General features: G+C 33.6%; 1 protein-coding gene across 2 annotated transcripts in view; it reads right to left on the bottom strand.

Moving 5' to 3' along the window:
* Cad96Ca (tyrosine kinase receptor Cad96Ca) overlaps nucleotides 1–19,224 on the bottom strand; it is a 74,978-nt gene that overhangs the window by 34,827 nt on the left and 20,927 nt on the right. For both annotated transcript variants that reach the window (XM_090106074.1, XM_090106075.1), the window contains exon 2: nucleotides 11,062–11,255. In XM_090106074.1, the coding sequence (XP_089962200.1) occupies nucleotides 11,062–11,107 (46 nt within the window). In that variant the 5' untranslated portion in view covers nucleotides 11,108–11,255. The remainder of the gene's footprint in view (nucleotides 1–11,061; nucleotides 11,256–19,224) is intronic.

Genomic DNA, 19,224 nt, shown 5'->3' with positions numbered 1-19,224 from the left:
GTCGTGTTTCGCTTGGCAAAAGTCACGCACACTACTGTAGAAGTGTCAAATTTTTCCGGTATTTTACTGTTGTTTTTCTAAGTAAATATTGTAAATTATTGATTAAAAAGGTCGAACGCGCACACATTTCATTATAGAGAAGTGATAAAATGATTAGTTTTAAAGAAATAGTGTCTGTGTTAAGTGTTTAGAGGTAATCAAAAATGTATGGAGGGACGGTCGGAACATCAACCTTAAAGCACTGAATGTATCGAATTTAATATGACGATTGAGTTTAATTTCGCAATTACTGGATCGAATGTAATGGTATTATTGTAGATGGTTTCCTCTTGAATTTATTGTTTGTATCTCCGCACAGTTGAGGACGAATACCTATATTTTAATACTAGCGGTCCGCCCCGGCTTCGCCCGTGGTACATATTTACGTTTTCTCTACATAAGAACCATCCTCGTACTTCAAGGAATATAATAAAAAAATAATTATCGAAATCGGTTCAGCCGTTCACACGTGATGCCGTGACAACGCGAAACGGGTTTCATTTTTATATACTTTACACAGATAGATAATAAATTTAGATGGAAATTGTCATTCTACTATGGGAATGATGATAGATTTATTGCTACAGTGTCAGTATGAATTATAAACAAATTCTTAAAAAAGGAAAAAGTGTAATTTTAAAGAGTCCAAATTTTTAAGCCATAGAATAAGAGGTACTCCTAAACTTTACAATTCCGATAACTAAGTATTCTACGAATGTTGTTCTCATGCAAGAAAACCGTTAATGATTTTTTTCTTCGAACCAATTGAATTTAATTAATTTACAAATCTCTTTAATATCGAAGAATACCTTAAATAGTTAAAAGGCTTTATAACATGAAATTCCAGGGTTCGCTAAATTAAATGGCTAACTTTCCCCGACACATTCCATTAATAAGTGGTAGATTTCCACACAACCTCACAGTTCGGACTGGCCCTAATTCCGATTCGGTGCTAATCCTAACTTCTAGTGAAGTGTGGTTCGTGCCTAAGCGAAATTTACCTGTCTAATTAGGTATTGGAGAATTTGTGAAGATTTTTATTTTGCAATTTGAAGCAGTAGGTAAAATGTGTAGACAGGCAGTCTTTAGGTATAGTGTTATGTTAACAGTAATAAGACATATCTATACGGTATGAGCAAATGGAAGTTTAGGAAGAATATGAAACCTTATAAGAATACGAGTAATACTGTAATAACTAATAACACAGTTGTAAATTGTAATACAATTAAATTTTCGGATTTATTGTTGAATTTCGCGGAAGGGAGCTTTATGGCGAGCTATAATTTGAATTATTATATTGCGGTCATGAAATTTTACTTATGTAAGCGCTGTCTTTGATGTCATAAGGATGTCATTAAGTCGAAATATTTACACTGAGATTATACCTATCTACAATAACTACATATATTATATAGTTTTGTTTATTATGACTAATTATATTTTTTTATGATCGTTGCAGCATTTACTTGGAATTATGTAGGTATTATATATATATATATATTTTAAAGACCTAATATTATGTAGACTAAAGATGAGAATTCAATTGTGATCTTTTTTCATCCCAAGAGCTGTAGTTCTTTTATATAACTATCTCTGTCATACGTACTAATAACATGCGATAGAAGAAGGCGGCTGCATGTGAGCATACCATGACCTTGATATCATGAGAATAGGTTGATTCAATAGGATGTGTGCACATATGCTAGTAGACTAAGCTATCAGAACATGCTTGAAGTTTCTCTGTATTTAAGTCTTATACAAAATAAGGTCGTATCACATTGTATTAAAGTAGAAAATTGCATACTCTGTACGGGGTTTTATGGAATTTATCGGAGCCGATACGACGTGTGTGCACTCGCAAGTACCAGGACTATAGGACTACTTAGAGATTCAAAGAAATGATAAATATTTCTATAACCTCAGCAAGTGTAGGTTACATGGTGAAAACCTATGTTAGTTTTAATTAGGGATGTAACGATACCGATACAGATACCGATATATCGGCCGATATATCGGCAAGCCGATATATCGGTATCGCCGATAATAAATCAACCGATACCGATATTTTTTTATTAAATTATTTCTTTTCTTTTATGTTTTTGCATTGTATTTATTCATATTGTTTTATTTCTGTTTCTGTAATAGTGTTAAGGAAGAGCGGAACCTCCTGACACAAGCATTTTATTTGCTTACTAGGAGTGTTCCAATCACAAATTTGTTTATGTAAAGGAAATAAATAAATAATTTTGATTTTTTTTAATTTTTAACGTGATAACGTTTTTAAAATCGTTTTAGTCGGGTGACATGTTCATAAACATGTGTCACACCAAAACCTCACGAGCGCGATCGCAGGTATAACGAGAGAGAGACGGACCGATCTCCCGTTTCATCTCGAGCGCTGCCACTGCATTATGTTATCACGTAAACATCTCGATCGTAAACCTACTTTACAAACATCCAATTTTTTTGATATCAAATAATTCAATAATCCGCGCCCAATGAACGATGCGGGAGGCGCGTGCGCACTTTGTTTTCTGAAAAAACTCTACCAATACTGCCGTCCTTTAACTAAAAAGCCGTTAACCCTCAAATGGTCAATTTTCAGTTTTAAATGTAGGGTGATAGAGTTCAGAATTTTCTATCTTTCTGTCTAAGAATCATTTCTCTAGCATTAATAGTTATAAATATATGAAAATATTGTAAGCCGTTAAGTAACACAATTTTCAGCGATTCCTTAACTTGAAAGCATCTAACCAACACTACTTCGCTAAATTTCCTTAAAAGTACCTTAACCGCCAGATTTAATAATTATTTTTTAGCTTTTTACTTGACTAAAAGTACGTTATCAGATTATACTTGACTATAGGGACGCAAAAGGACTATAACTGCTTTATGATATGCTTTCATATAACGATTCCAATGGAAATCCTTACCTTATTTGCAGTTACTCGCCCTTAACGCTTTTTTAGTTAAGTAATTTTATTTAGGAAAAATTCTAATAACACTTTTTTGCTTAGCTACAAAGCAGCTAACCCTCATTTTTTATCTAAAAGGCAGTTATCCGATTCTGGTGATGCATCACTTTTGGGGATGAGAGTGATGATGAAATAATGTCGCTCCCAAGCAGAGTACCGATTGTTTTTGATTTTCTTTTACAAGACGTATTGTTTCTGATCAGGTTTACTAAGTTTTAAACAATCTAGCAGCTAAATTACGGAAAATATAACAAGTCAAAGTTACGAAAATTTGGTAGGTAATGGTTACGACAGTGCGAACTTTCAATCGTATTTCTCTGTTTAGACTCTGATTTGTCTCTGTAACCGAGAAAGAGAAGAAAGACAGTCTGTACTATTTAATTTTTAAAACTATTTATTAATTATGTAATTTACCCCTTGGGTGGAATTAGTAATCGACTGTCAAGCAATGTACTAGAGATGGTGATACAAAAATTGTTAGGAGTACACTACCTTTGACCCGCTGACGGGGAGTCCATTTTGCAACTATTGCTATTTTTTCTTATCTTTATATGTATTAGATTATTAAGATTTGTATTTTTTACATAGTAGCAAATAAAAAGTTTTCTACCTCCTGCTATTTTCCACATATTCTGGTATATTATATTTTCTGAATGTGGATGAAAGAGTCTTCTAATCATTTGATAAGCGGTTCTACATTATTTATTAAGAGCATCCCACATGTAAGAGCTTGAAGCCCTATTGAAACCAGGGTTTTATTTTTTCAAAAACCTTGTGCACAAGTCTTAATTTTTTTTTTCAGGAAACGATTTATGTTTATATGTTTGTGGTTCTATATGTACTCACATATCCGTGACTCGCAGAAGAATATTTATAAAATAACGTTAAAATTGCAATTCTAAATGAATATACGGTTCCAAAAAAGAAAAGCGAGAAGATTTATCTCAATCTTAACCCCTTAATGAGCCACTGTAATGAAATAAACGTGAACATGACGAGAAATAAAGGTTAATTTTATCGAAAACTTAAAAGAGTCATTTAGTAAAAGAGTTTAAAATACTTGTTACTCACAATAAGACGCTAAAACCATTAATTTAGATAGTGTTTAAATCCTTAATACTTAAACCTAAAAGCTTTTAATCCTTTTCCTTTCCATTGGTTGATGGTTGACCTAGAGGATGTAATTCCCGAGAGCAAAGCCTCAGACAGCAGCAAATTTTTAACATTAGTAAGATTAAAATTTAGTACAACAGCTATATAGAATCATAGTACAAAAGCATCCAAAAACCCTTAAACGCTGATTATAAAGTTTTTGAAATTTAAATTAAAACGAAAGTCATAGCTTAAAAGTAGTTATAGTAGCTTAACGACGTTTTAGGTAAGCATTTTATTACTAAATAAAAAAAAATCACAAAATGAAAATAAAAATACTAAATTACTTAGCTAAAAAGTCGCTATGGTATGTGAACGGCCGTCTTGTCCAGTAAATAGTTAAAATTTTCAGATTATTATGCTGAACTAAACGAGAAAAAGTGAATTTAAAAATAAATTGTAACAGTTTCTGGGTAAAAACTAATATTTATATATAATTAAATGTCGATCGATGTATCTCACAATAATTATTGTAAGTGTCATAATTTTTAAGAAATAATGATTTCCGTGTTTTTTGCCATTTACTCGAAACTCACTTCGTGGGCTTAACGGCTTTCTAGTTAAAGGACGGCAGAATAGTAAACTTTTATTAGGTACTGATTGTATGTGTATTACTTAAAGTTTAACTGACTTCGTAAAATAATAATACATACTAAAATAAATGGTTTTGTTGTTTTTTGATTTGGCATTTTTATTTAAAAGAATACGATTAACAGTTGTCTCTGTTAAATGTTGGTAACTTTTTATGCATAATTCACTATTTATTTTTCTACCAAGCCATCGATATCGGTATCGGTATCGGTATCGCCGATACATTACTACAAATATCGGTATCGGTATCGTATCGGCAAAATCATGTATCGTTACATCCCTAGTTTTAATACACTGTACCTACATTCATACTCTGATTTGATTTTGATTGCTAGTCATTAAATGTGTTCTTAATCGTTTGATAAGAAGTCAAAGTGCGTAGAGCATGTTATCTAGGAATACGACTATATTCAATTGGTGATTATAACATAAAATTATTGTTGATAAGTACCTAGACTGAGTAAAATTTTATTATTTTAAACAGAGTTAGACTTATTAACAAAAAAATATCGAGTAGGTACCTATAGTGGAGTCCTTTAAATAGGCAATAATTAATTTTTGACAAAACAAATAATTTACGTACTTGATTGTCATAATTGCTGCTTTATACACCAGACTTTTTTAGGTGCTTTTAGGATGTTTAAACATAATAATTTGAAATAATATGAAGTCGAACACAATTATCTCTGTCATGTAAAATAATGACTTCATACAAAACAAACATCTTTAGAGATTAATTGACGGTGGTTTTCAGTATGTATATTTTGAGACAATATTATAGGAATATAACGTTATGTTCCTATACAGCTGTACAGCTTAGACTCCTACTGTATATTTTATCCATTGAGCTTTTAACAATAATATTATAGCATATTGATATTTGTTCTACCTTCTAACAGAGGCGGCTCGCCCTAAGGAGCGCTGGTGCAGTGAACTCCCATAAATAATTATAATAAAATCATACTCCTTAATTTCATTATTAATATTAATTATTACTATTTAAAATCAATCGTAATCGTAAAATAATTTGGAAAATCCAAAAGTGCACGCCTCATAATTTTTTTTAATAAATATTTATTAATTATTATTTTTGTTTATTTAATAACAATTAAACCACATCGAATCAGACCCTGAAAAATGAAAGGGTTCTATTCCTGAGCATACTCAAGCGTAAGAGAAAAAAAAAGACTCGATTAGTAAAGTATTTCGGTCGCTATCGTGTTAACAAGAAAAAGGATCCGCACATACAGACACACGGACGTCCAAGACAGAACTTTTTTAAACTGTTTTTTAACTAGTTTAAATAACAAAAATGACATCAAAAATATCATGAACGTTAAAAATAGTGTTTTTTCTTAATATGTGTGTGTATGTATTATCTTACAAGTGCAATGTATGATACATAAAGACATTTTAAGTTTGAAAAATCAGATGTTTTGCGCGAAGTGACAGTAGTACCCACCTCAACGCTTCGCTTATGAGGCGTGCAAAACTACTGTCAATACCAATGAATATATCCATAATTCCATCATTCCATACACCTGAATAATACTGTATCATACAGTAACGCGCGAAGCGGAGCGCTCACGATTGCGCTCCAATGAAAAAATATTTAGTACATTTCCTAATACGAAATCCAATAGGAGTGAAAGAGAGGGTTTGCCAGTGCCCTGCGCGCGTGAAACAGAAGATTTTCTATGGAAAAATAGCAAAATTCGGAGCGCCGCTCCCGCAAACGTTGCCGGTTCGTTTTTACCGCCGCGCCTGGGCGCCCGTACACAGGACAGCGATGTTGCCACTCTCTATATTATAAACACTCGACTCTCGAGTCAACTTCAATGCACGCGCGCGAATGCAAATTCGGGAATTTTCTAATTAAAATCATAAGATACGTGTTGAAATAGTCTGTAGTTATCAGTATTACTTGTGAGTGTGAAAATGAACAATTATAATGTGGCGTTCATTAAAAATTGTGTTAAAAGTGATAAAACGTTACAAATTCGGCTTGAATTGAAAGCTAAGGGACTGCCACGGCCTGAACTTGACCTTACGCAAAAATGTACGACAAAAACGAAAACATATACGTGTGTTTAAATCCGAACAATATTATGTGAAAACACCGTGGTTGTGTGGTTGTGATGAAAGCAACAAAGTGTTTTATTTCAAGTGAACACCCATAAAATTTTGTCACGAGCCGCCTCTGCCTTCTAACCATAATAACGTCATCTTGCAACTAGCATTGAGATGCAATGCTCATCTTTGATCTACAGATGGTATTAATTATTACTGACGCGTAATAACAATAATTACAGGATATATAATACCCACTCATTGTTAAATGTTCCTTGACGTTATGTTTACCTAGTAGGTACATTTACTTTATATAGAGTTTATTTTAGCACGATTCATTTCGCAAAGTCTATATGGCCGGAGACACTGTCGGGTTACAAAAATCCGAAAAAAATTCGCCTGGAAGCTGTGATATTAATAATTTACTTGGGCAATACTTGTTTTTATGAACATTTTCCCCGAATATCGGATAGAGGAGCTGAACCTGAAGGGCTGCCAAGGGGTATTCATTCCAGTGTGCAAAAATGACAGGGCTATAAGGACGTAGCGCCATCACTTTACCACAATGGAAATAATACTGCTTTTGGACATTATGGTAAACCCGCTGAATTAAATGGAATGGTTCACCATGATCATAGCTGTTATATACTTGTATAAATAGGGGGCAGCTAGTACGCCTCAGCAGACGTTGTTCTGCCCTATTACCCCATTTTCGTGTTTTTTCCCTATAAGAACCTTCCTAGTGCCTTCACAAGAACTTTAAAAAATTAGGCGAATTGGTCGAGCCATCGAGTTTTTCACTTAGCAACATTTGGCGATTGGCATTTTAATTAAATCGATGACAACAAATACGTGTATTCTCTATTATGTGAGATAAATAAGTTTCGTTACATCCAAACTAACACGTACAGTCTACACTCCCACAGTTGGTAACTGGATAGCAATCTATAAATTCCAAGAAGGATCACACGGTAAAACGATATCTTTACGTTATTTTCTTTTTGTATCTAAGGGAATTTCCTGAAAACGATTCGCTATTTAAAAGTGAAAGTGTAAATAAAATGTTTTTACCTGTAACATTCCATTATGTAATTTATTCGGGTATATTTTTGAAAACAATAGGTATCTACTTATTTAGCTGCGATTTAGCGTTTTGGTAGATGAATGATAGGTAGATTATAATTATACGTGTACCAAGTAGTAAGATTTACATCTAGGTATTGGTAGTCTTTATTACGGCTGACATTTTTACCTAAAGAAAAAGGTCGAATTATCGACTTGATAACCAAAATATATAAGTACCTAGGTAACACAAATCTCTTCACATTTAATCGGATGTTAACAATAATCCATATTTGAATTATTTGCTTTTAACTTTTATCTCGCTTGAGCCCTGTCGAAAAGCATTGTTATGGGATCACGAATTCATTTTCCGAGTCCAATAGAGTTCCAATCAAATAATAATCGAGAGCGTTAAAAATCGTACCAAATTATATCGATATTAAAGAAATAAGGTCTCATTCCTTTGGAAAAGTTATTGCATTATTTTTGAAGTTTACGTGGCTTTAGGTATCAAAAGCGGTGGTCATCCTTATTTTTCTCAAGAAGCTTATTTTTATAATTAATATTTAGATTGATTAAAATTGGCGAAAGCAATACAAGAAAATATTTAAGCAGCATTTAATCTATACTCTATACTAATATTACAAAGAGGAAAAGTTTGTAATTATGTATGTATGTATGTATGTATGTATTGTTTTCACGCATAAACCTCTTAACCAATTTTGATGAAATTTGGCACAGACAATCTTTAGACCCTGAGAAAGAACATAGGCTACCTTTTATTACGAAATATGTACCACGGGCGAAGCCGGGGCGGACCACTAGTGTATTATAATATACTAGCTTTCCACCCGCGGCATCGCCCGCGCAGTCAAAGTAAAACCCGCATAGTTCCCGTTCCCGTGGGATTTCCGGGATACAACCTATCCTATGTCCATTCTCGGGTATCAAAATATCTCTATACCAAATTTCATGCAAATTGGTTCAGTAGTTAAGGGTTAAGGGTTCAGTAGTTTTTTTCATAAACAATATTAAAACATTTGCAAGATATTTGTCAGAGCATTTTGTGTAATTACTTTTAGTTTTGGTTTTATCTGCGATAAACCACTTTTGGCGCTCTTTTTTTCTCGAGATAAACGTTTGATTTTGTCACGATAAAAGTGGTTTATCGCAGATAAAACCAAAACTAAAAGTAATTACACAAAATGCTCTGACAAATATCTTGCAAATGTTTTAATATAATTGTTTATGAAAAAAAAATCATAATAAGTATTACCATGTCAAGTAGAAAACGTAAAAGTGTGAAAATTAGAGCTAACTTGGTGATTTTTTTTTATCGAGTAAATTTTAATATTTTATGTTTTTGATTAAACAGAATCGTTGAACATATCATCTAGTTTGATATATATTTAATTTTTTAGATTTGGTCTTGCATATTACACGTATCATCTAATAGAAGATTGGTTATTTTGCTTTATGCGCCCCCTTAAGGCGTGATTGAGTAACAGACAGACAGACAGACAGAGTTACTTTCGCATTTATAATATTAGTATGGATTTACATAGAATTCAAACGTAGGTACGTTTTATTTACAAAATGTTGAAGTATTCTTAATAATTATTTTACGATTTATAGTCGCAACTCGCAGTTTACCATTGCGTGAGATTGTTTGAACAAACTTAATTCTTCTACAATATTCTACCAAAACCTAGACGAAGAACGAAACCAAGAGAAATAATAAAACTTTACTATTTAAGATTGCATGATTATTTATGAATCGCTGAGGTTTATTACAAAATTGCAGTTATAAAATGAATAATGAGGTTTTAAGATTTTTAAATCCTTATTATTTAAAACCGTTATCTCAATGCATACTGCTATTCCTAAGTTTTTGTAAGCAGGTAGATACTTGTACATATTATCGAAGTTCTTACAATAATATGTCATGCTTATTGCAAAAGCATTCCTTCTTGAATTTATGTTGCCCTAATATTTCATGAGAGAATATATCGCGTAGCAGAAACCTTCCATATTGCATCACACTCTATCCTATGAACGTTAAACTGCATGTGAAAGAGATACGTGTACGCTAACACATTCATCGTATCCATATAAATATGTGGATGGGCTTTATTGGGATTTAGCGACTATCTCGCTCCCACATCCTCTTCATACTAATCCTGTGTGAGATAGATACAGGGATAATAGATAACTTGTCTATGGACACAAGTTTTATGTGTGAGTTGGATCTCTAAACGTGTGTGCATTCTGTGCTACATATGGTGAAGCTAGGCTAGATAGACCTGTTCCCTCGTTCTTATATCCTAGTAATTTCTAAGAACGTCTAATGCTCCGAGGAATTCCGTCTAATACGAGATTTCTGTTCCTATTTATATTTATTTTATATTTATGTCGACTCTAGCTTTTCAATTTCAAATGAAATAACGTTGTGAATGCCGGCTAAATGTAGTCCTTTGATCACAACTGAACGGCCCCCAATCATTATTATAAAATAGCTGGTATTCCATCTAATTCGTCTAATATTTGAATAATTTTTATTTAAATGTCACACAAATATGGACATAGGTATTGTAATTAAACAATATATAAGCCAAAAATAAATACTTTCATCTAATTCCTTAGACTAAAATCAATCGTGATACGTGATAACAAAGGCATAAAGTTTATTTTCCCGTGGCATAGATCATCAAAGCGAAAAATTATTTACGTTATCGTGAGGTTATCTAATGTCATTTATTAGATGGCAATTAAGCTTCTTAGGGCCGATTTTTCAATGCTTGGATAAAACTTATTCGTCGAATAATGTATAAAACTACCATTTTAAAAACGTATTCTAATTGCCCGTATTTGACAGTTTACGTGACATTTTAATATTATCGTGTAATACTTTATTGGACAGATAAGTTTTATCCAAGCATTGAAAAATCGGCCCTTAAAGAAATTAGTGATGTTATTTATTTCTGATTGTGTTTTGTCTACGCATTTATGTGGTTTCATTCTACATGCACTTGATGTAACTAAGAAAACCATGAACTAATAAATACGTACAAAAAACTATTTAGATAAGTAAATTCTTTAAAGTTTTGCTTTGTTGAACCCTTCACCTCGCAGGCCGATGTACCAGGGCAGCACATTTATGAGGAGCACTCACCTAGCGAAAAACATCCCGCGAGAAGCCACGGCCACGCGGCCAACATTGTAGTTACTGCACAGACGCGTAGGGGAGTACACGTGCTCTACGCCGCTTCATTTGTCTGGTCCCAAAGGATATCCACATCACTTCACACACATTAATAATGTTTTGATCACTTCACTACACTGCACTGTAATTTTTCGATTCGATATCTGGAACAAAATAGAAAACACGTGTGAATTATATGGAATATTTTTTAATTGCAATGCGTAGATATAAATATAAATACCAACTTTACAAATTACCTGTTTTTTATTGAACTTATGTTTTTACCTACCATCTTTTTTGTTTATACCAATGTATAGGACAAGCAGGATTATTACTAAGGAAACTTTTTAATAACTTATTAGTAAGTTTCCTCCTACATACCTATATGTCGGTAGATATTTTAATTATTAAAGTGTCAAAATTTAAATCATTATAATTTATAATATAAGCATTATATTTATAAATCTAATCATTGCAACATTGTAAAACAGTCAGAAACATATATTTATGATTATTAAATATAGAACAATGAATATAATATAATGTAAATTTTTGCACGCCTCATAAGCGAAGCGTTGAGGTACTACTGTCACTTCGCGCAAAACATCTGATTTTTCAAACTTAAAATGTCTTTATGTATCATACATTGCACTTGTAAGATAATACATACACACACATATTAAGAAAAAACACTATTTTTAACGTTCATGATATTTTTGATGTCATTTTTGTTATTTAAACTAGTTAAAAAACAGTTTAAAAAAGTTCTGTCTTGGACGTCCGTGTGTCTGTATGTGCGGATCCTTTTTCTTGTTAACACGATAGCGACCGAAATACTTTACTAATCGAGTCTTTTTTTTTCTCTTACGCTTGAGTATGCTCAGGAATAGAACCCTTTCATTTTTCAGGGTCTGATTCGATGTGGTTTAATTGTTATTAAATAAACAAAAATAATAATTAATAAATATTTATTTAAAAAAAATTATGAGGCGTGCACTTTTGGATTTTCCAAATTATTTAATTTTATAATCCAAGCTATTGCGATTTGCGGTCTATGGATCCTCGTCTTTGACCACAATCTATAGAGCGTGCTATTAACAGCTTTCTCTATGATAGTTAACCTTTTGAACGCCAATGACATCTATAGATGTCATGCGCAATCGTGCCCTGTGCGCCAACGACACCTATACATGCCAAGAAACAGATCATAGATAAATACAAAATAAACATATTAAACCTTTACTTTTACGTGTTTTATTTATACAGTTTATGAACTGAATCCCCAGTTATTACATAATTGTACACAGTAAACAAAATTGCCAAGTAGTTATTCAAATATTTGATGACAAAAAATAACTTAATTAATGGCTAAAAAAGCATGTTCTCTCGCGCCAATGACATGTATACGTGCCTACTAGTGATGTAGTGTAATATTCAAGTAACTTCATTAAAATTTCAGCGAAATTACTCTAATTCGCTTAATTTTTGTAATAACTACAAAAAAAATATATAAGCTTAGTCACTGAGAAAAAAGGTAAATACTACATTCTTTGGTATAATACCATATTGTCTATATTGTGGATATTGTTGATTTGAATATTATCCTTTTCGCCAATCATGCGCATCCCTAGCACAGTATCGATATGCAATCCCTTCTGCGCCATTGACATGAATAGGTGTCGGACTGGTGACGTCGTAAGCGCGTGCCGTGTTGTTAAGTGCGGAAAGTTGTAAAAATATTTTATCGAGTATTGCCGAGAGTGTGAGTGCCTTTATTAGAATATTCTTATGATACAAATTGTCGCTATGTCATATCAAAATATGGTAATTGACCTAAATAGGTACCTACATATAATTAGTATTTGTAATAACTCAAGTATTAAACTAAATGATTGGAAAATAAATATGTAGTTTTAGAGCTATTACGCACTGTCGACCAGTCGCCTGTGACTTACTATAGTTTAAATAGGGGCTTGCGCACTTAGTCGTCAGTCGTCCAGGAGTAAGTCCAGTCGCCGGCGACTGGTCGACAGTGCGTAATAGCTCATAATGCAATTCCCTTTGTTGTTTTGATATTTACAAATAAACACTCCACAATAATACCTATAGTTCATAATTCATATAAACTTAATAAATAAACTCGATAAGTTATAATAATATACAGCTACACATCCCTAATCAGAAGCGAGAGATTATAAAAAAAAGGATGGTTGCCCGCGCCATTGGCATGTATACATGCCAATGGGGCGTAACTGATAGAGAATAGTGCTGTAACTTGCTGCAATTTTATATGTATTTTTGTATCTCAAAAGGTTGATTTTTTTGTTGATAGTTGCTATTTAATGTGGTCTTAAGTTTTTACAGTAGGAGATGAGGTTAAATAAATATTATTTTTGTGTTATAAGCTGTTTATTCAAATATTCAGACGTGAATTATTATGTTTATCGATAACATTTTGGAATCCCTACTATTTTCAAGGTTATCTCATTGAATTTGTGGCTTGGCGTGGAGGGCACGGCGATGCGTTTTTGCTCTGGCGGTCAAAAGGTTAAATATGTAGTTTTCCCGAACTACTCGTGGTTACTATTGTATTTGACTAATGAACAATTTAATTATGGTTTATTGGAAAAGCTATTAATCATTTAACAAGTTCTCTGATGCATTAAGATTCACTCATTTGTCATTGCTTGGTAATTGTATCTACTTCTAGGTATATTATATTTATAATTTATAACTTTTTAATAAAAATGAATCACCAAATGTGTTGCTAAGCGTAAAACACAAGATCGGCTAGACCAATTTAATATTTCTGCTTTTTTTAACGTTTTTGTATAGAAGGTTCTTATGCAGAGAAAACATGAAAAATGGGCAATAGGACAGAACAACGTACAGAGCAGCTAGTTTATTAAATGAATATATAATTGTTTGTGTTGTTGAACCAGAGAACTAAAGGTGTAATGTGCGTATAATAGATTTTGTAATGAAATAGCGAACCCTAAGAGAAACTAATCTAGATACCAAACCTTTCAATATAATAGACAACAGTTGTTATTTTAATAACCAACCTTTTATATTTAGTTCATATTATAATGACAAAATAATATATTCTATCTATAATACACATTATCTACTTAGGTAAATAAATAAAACTAGAAGATTTTTACGTATTATCTACCTACTTAGATGATTTTTCTTGCATAGGTTAAGAGTTAACTTTTCAAATAGGTACATATACATTAACCTGTCTCATTACATTTTAAAGATAAAATAATCTAAAAATGTAAGTGTAATACAAAAAAATATCAGTGTTATTCTGATTTAAAACCTTCACACACTACATAGTACGTTCTTAACATGGAGTTCAAATGTGAATGAAACCTCGTGCTTCTATTGACATTTTCTTTCCGCTCCAATTTGAAACAGTTTGTTAGCAAAATAGTTTTTGTTAAACCAACATGATTATGCGTACAATTTGAATGAGAATTTTCACGTTTTTGGGCATTTTAAGGAATATAATCGCGCGAAGGGATGTCACTGTATAAACTGGATTAATGTTAGTATGTAGGTACCTATATAGTTGTTAGCGATCGACATAGCGTCATTGTATATATGTTTAGTTAATTTGTTAGTGTAGATTAAAATTAGAAGATATAGACCGCATGATTTGTACTGCGAGTCGCTTATGAATAGGTTTAAGCATTGAGATGAGAGTATTGCACCCCATACCGTATTGTAATGTTTAAATGTTTTGTTTTAATTTTATATTTAAGTTATTATAGTAATTACTTACTAGATGTTTAATTACGACATTGTGCTTTGGAAATTTTGGTTACATGATGATTTATATCGCTCACTTATATGTAATGTGATGACTGTACATTGAGCACTTACAAAATAAACGCTCACTTATGTTGTGATGACTCGTAAACGTGCATATACATTTTAGTAATGTGTAAAATGTATATATAAATTCAGTAATGTGTAGATATTTTTTGGAAATAGATATTGTATACGAATAGTAAACCTGTATGTTATGTCGTGCATAAGATGTATTTATTGTTTTACTTGTAAATGATTTTGTATAAGGTTTGCTTTTAATAAAGTTACGAGCAATTAGAGGGTTGGTTGATAACAAAACGGGCGCACGAATTGAGCATAACGTACGGGCTCACCGTGCTAAACTAGTATATAATCCCCACGGCGAGCGTAGCAAATCAGTTCTCGGGAGTCAACGGTACGGAGCACACGTAACTTACGCGACTATCACCAGCCCTCGAAAGCTACTTCAAGAAGAATTGCTGCAGTTTTATTTCGCCACGTTTCGTAATATTCGTTATTGCGAAGCCCGCGTGCTTTGCACCGCGAAATACGCGTTCCTCTTATACGTGCAGAGGGTTGTATTGGCGTATAGTACGTTTCCACGGACGCTAGCAGAAGCGTCGGGAGTGAGCGTGAACCAGCGTTCGAAGGCGTTCACTCAGCGGAGATAGACATACGTTGTTTATCGGTCGTGCACATTATATCGCGTGACCTGCGTACGAACAAGCTCGTACTGCGCCTACGCCGCGATATACACGGTCGCATTTCTGTTTCCGCACCACAACATTTTTGTCCTCCCCCTCGTGCATAGCACTAATCTCTGTGATTAGCGATCGAGCCTGTTTCATAAACACTTTCAGTAGCGTGTATCCCATCAGGACCAAATTTTCGAAATTTCCAATTTTCATATCGTGTGGAGGACCAGTTAACTTGACGATTCATTTTACCGTTGATATAATGTTGTGAGGGCACTTTATCTCTAAATGTCTTTGTAAGAGACATGTTAGAACAATTGTTGTTACTTTTATATCGGCCCTTTCTCGTCACGTGTTCATTTCTGTCAATTTTCAACTTGCAAGTATTATTATGCGTTGTAAATGCATAATCTTTCACTTGTAGGTCACGTGGGCTTTTTATGTTATTTATTTCACCCTGAGGCATAACATTGTTTGCGTTTGCAACAAAACACGTGTTTACAATATAATTAACTGACCTTGACGTGTTGTTTTCATCAATACCATGAAGCACCCAACCTAGTGCTGTACGTGAAGCCACTGGTTGGCCTGGTCTTCCTTTTCTTGTTTGTTTTGATGCTAATAATTGCCAATTATCTTGCCCGATAAGCATCATAGGTGCTTGGGCCTCGTAGTACAGTTGAGTAGTAAACTCACGTAGATGACGGAACTGTTTTATTCGTTGTTTGTCGAAAAACTGCGGGGCTAGTTTTAAATTGTCTACTGTATGCACTTGATTTAATTTTTGCACTTTTTTGTTATGCATACCTTTCACTTTTAACTTTATCACTTGCGTGTCACTATTCACAATATTTCTTCCACCCACAGTTTGTATCACAAGTTGAGTTTTTGCACCACTAGCACCAATACGTTTTGCCACAGCTGAGTCCAATAAAGTAACTGTAGAGCCTTCATCTAACAGGGCAATAATTTTTTCCGAACCCTTTGGCCCAAATATTTCGACTTCTAGCATTTTGAGATAAGCTCGTGACGTCATAGGTGCACACACATTATTCACTGTATTCGTCGTTACAGGCTCTTGATGCACACTATCGCTGTCTGGCTTTTGCACGGCATATTCAACGTGCAAAAGCGAGTGATGCCACCGTTTACAATATTTGCATGGCGATTTGCGACAGTTTTCTTTACGATGCTTTCCTTTTAAGCAATTAAAACATACGCGATGCTTCTTAACAATATCCCAACGTTCTTGTATTGTTAATTTCATGAATTGTGGGCACTCACTAAGCACGTGGTCTTTTTTGCAATGAAAGCACGTGTTCTTACTTTCACTGACACTATATGACGCAACATCATTTTCTACACTATAATATAAATTCTTTCTATTCATTCTCCAATTGTTTGTTTCACCAAGACTCACGTGTGATCCACATCGATCTGCTTCACGGTTAAGCCATTGTGAAACACGTGTAATATCCGAAACACCATGTTCCTCGTCGCCGATAAAATCATACCACCGATATAAAAACGATTGTGGTAGCTTGTCTAATATCATTTTCACAATATGCGGCGCTTGTAGGTATTCGGGTCTCTTCAAACCTTTGATAGCCGCCACACTGTTATTTATTTGACTCGCGAACATACATACATCGCGAGGATCGTCTGTTATTTTTCTCAATGCTTGTAATTTGTCTAACTCGGCAAGAACTAAAGCATCTATTCTACCGTAGCGGCGTCTTAGCGAGTTGATGTTGCATCCGGCTCGAAGGACCAAAAATGTTGTGGTGCGGAAACAGAAATGCGACCGTGTATATCGCGGCGTAGGCGCAGTACGAGCTTGTTCGTACGCAGGTCACGCGATATAATGTGCACGACCGATAAACAACGTATGTCTATCTCCGCTGAGTGAACGCCTTCGAACGCTGGTTCACGCTCACTCCCGACGCTTCTGCTAGCGTCCGTGGAAACGTACTATACGCCAATACAACCCTCTGCACGTATAAGAGGAACGCGTATTTCGCGGTGCAAAGCACGCGGGCTTCGCAATAACGAATATTACGAAACGTGGCGAAATAAAACTGCAGCAATTCTTCTTGAAGTAGCTTTCGAGGGCTGGTGATAGTCGCGTAAGTTACGTGTGCTCCGTACCGTTGACTCCCGAGAACTGATTTGCTACGCTCGCCGTGGGGATTATATACTAGTTTAGCACGGTGAGCCCGTACGTTATGCTCAATTCGTGCGCCCGTTTTGTTATCAACCAACCCTCTAATTGCTCGTAACTTTATTAAAAGCAAACCTTATACAAAATCATTTACAAGTAAAACAATAAATACATCTTATGCACGACATAACATACAGGTTTACTATTCGTATACAATATCTATTTCCAAAAAATATCTACACATTACTGAATTTATATATACATTTTACACATTACTAAAATGTATATGCACGTTTACGAGTCATCACAACATAAGTGAGCGTTTATTTTGTAAGTGCTCAATGTACAGTCATCACATTACATATAAGTGAGCGATATAAATCATCATGTAACCAAAATTTCCAAAGCACAATGTCGTAATTAAACATCTAGTAAGTAATTACTATAATAACTTAAATATAAAATTAAAACAAAACATTTAAACATTACAATACGGTATGGGGTGCAATACTCTCATCTCAATGCTTAAACCTATTCATAAGCGACTCGCAGTACAAATCATGCGGTCTATATCTTCTAATTTTAATCTACACTAACAAATTAACTAAACATATATACAATGACGCTATGTCGATCGCTAACAATAGTATATGTACATATTATTTTGCATACATATATTCAATCAATGCTCTCTTCGCTTTGTTTTCGCTAAAGAAACAAAAGCGAGTTTTAATCAGTCTTATGTCTACTACTGTGTGTTGCTGATTGAACCATCCTCGTACTTGAAGGAAAATTATAAAAAACGAATTAAGGAAATCGGTTCAGCCGTTCTCGAGTTATGCGCTTACATTATATATGTAACACTATTATTTATTGTAACATTATATATATAACATTTTGCGATTCGTACTTATTAAGAGAAGATTTGTCTCTGACAGATGTCTCTCTATCAATGAAATTACCCACAATGACGATGCTACGTAATTATACTGTTATTTTTAATTAGTAGAACGAACAACTGTTTTATATCTTACTTGCGCAGTGTTAAAGTGAAATTCCACCGAAGTGAACTGAGCAATGAGCGTCTGTTTATCATATCTCGCATCCATTCAAAATTTAAATAAAAAATTGTTCACTTACCTTCAACGTTTGTAAATAATAAAAAGTTTTTTTATGTTAAACATATTCCAACTATGTACCTTTTTAAATATTTCGAATCTACTTAATTATGTTTTTTTTTATTTTTTATTTTATAAGACCTTTCATTTGCCCTTATCACAATTTGTATGAACTGCGACATTAGAGAAAAATATCTTGGTATTTTTAACGAGCGCTTATTTTTTACAACAAGAGGGATAATTTAAAAACCTAAGTGCCTATGTAACTCCTACAACTTATGTACCTACCTGTATAATAATACCAAAATAAGCAATTTTTTATACATGTTGTGTTTTGTGA

The sequence above is a fragment of the Colias eurytheme genome, chromosome 10 (genome assembly GCF_061535395.1).
Source record: "Colias eurytheme isolate Ceu_HAF_F1 chromosome 10, ilColEury1 Martin Lab GWU primary, whole genome shotgun sequence".
Taxonomy (NCBI): domain Eukaryota; kingdom Metazoa; phylum Arthropoda; class Insecta; order Lepidoptera; family Pieridae; genus Colias; species Colias eurytheme.
Note: the sequence above shows the minus strand (reverse complement) of the source record. Positions and strands in the feature narration are given on the sequence as shown.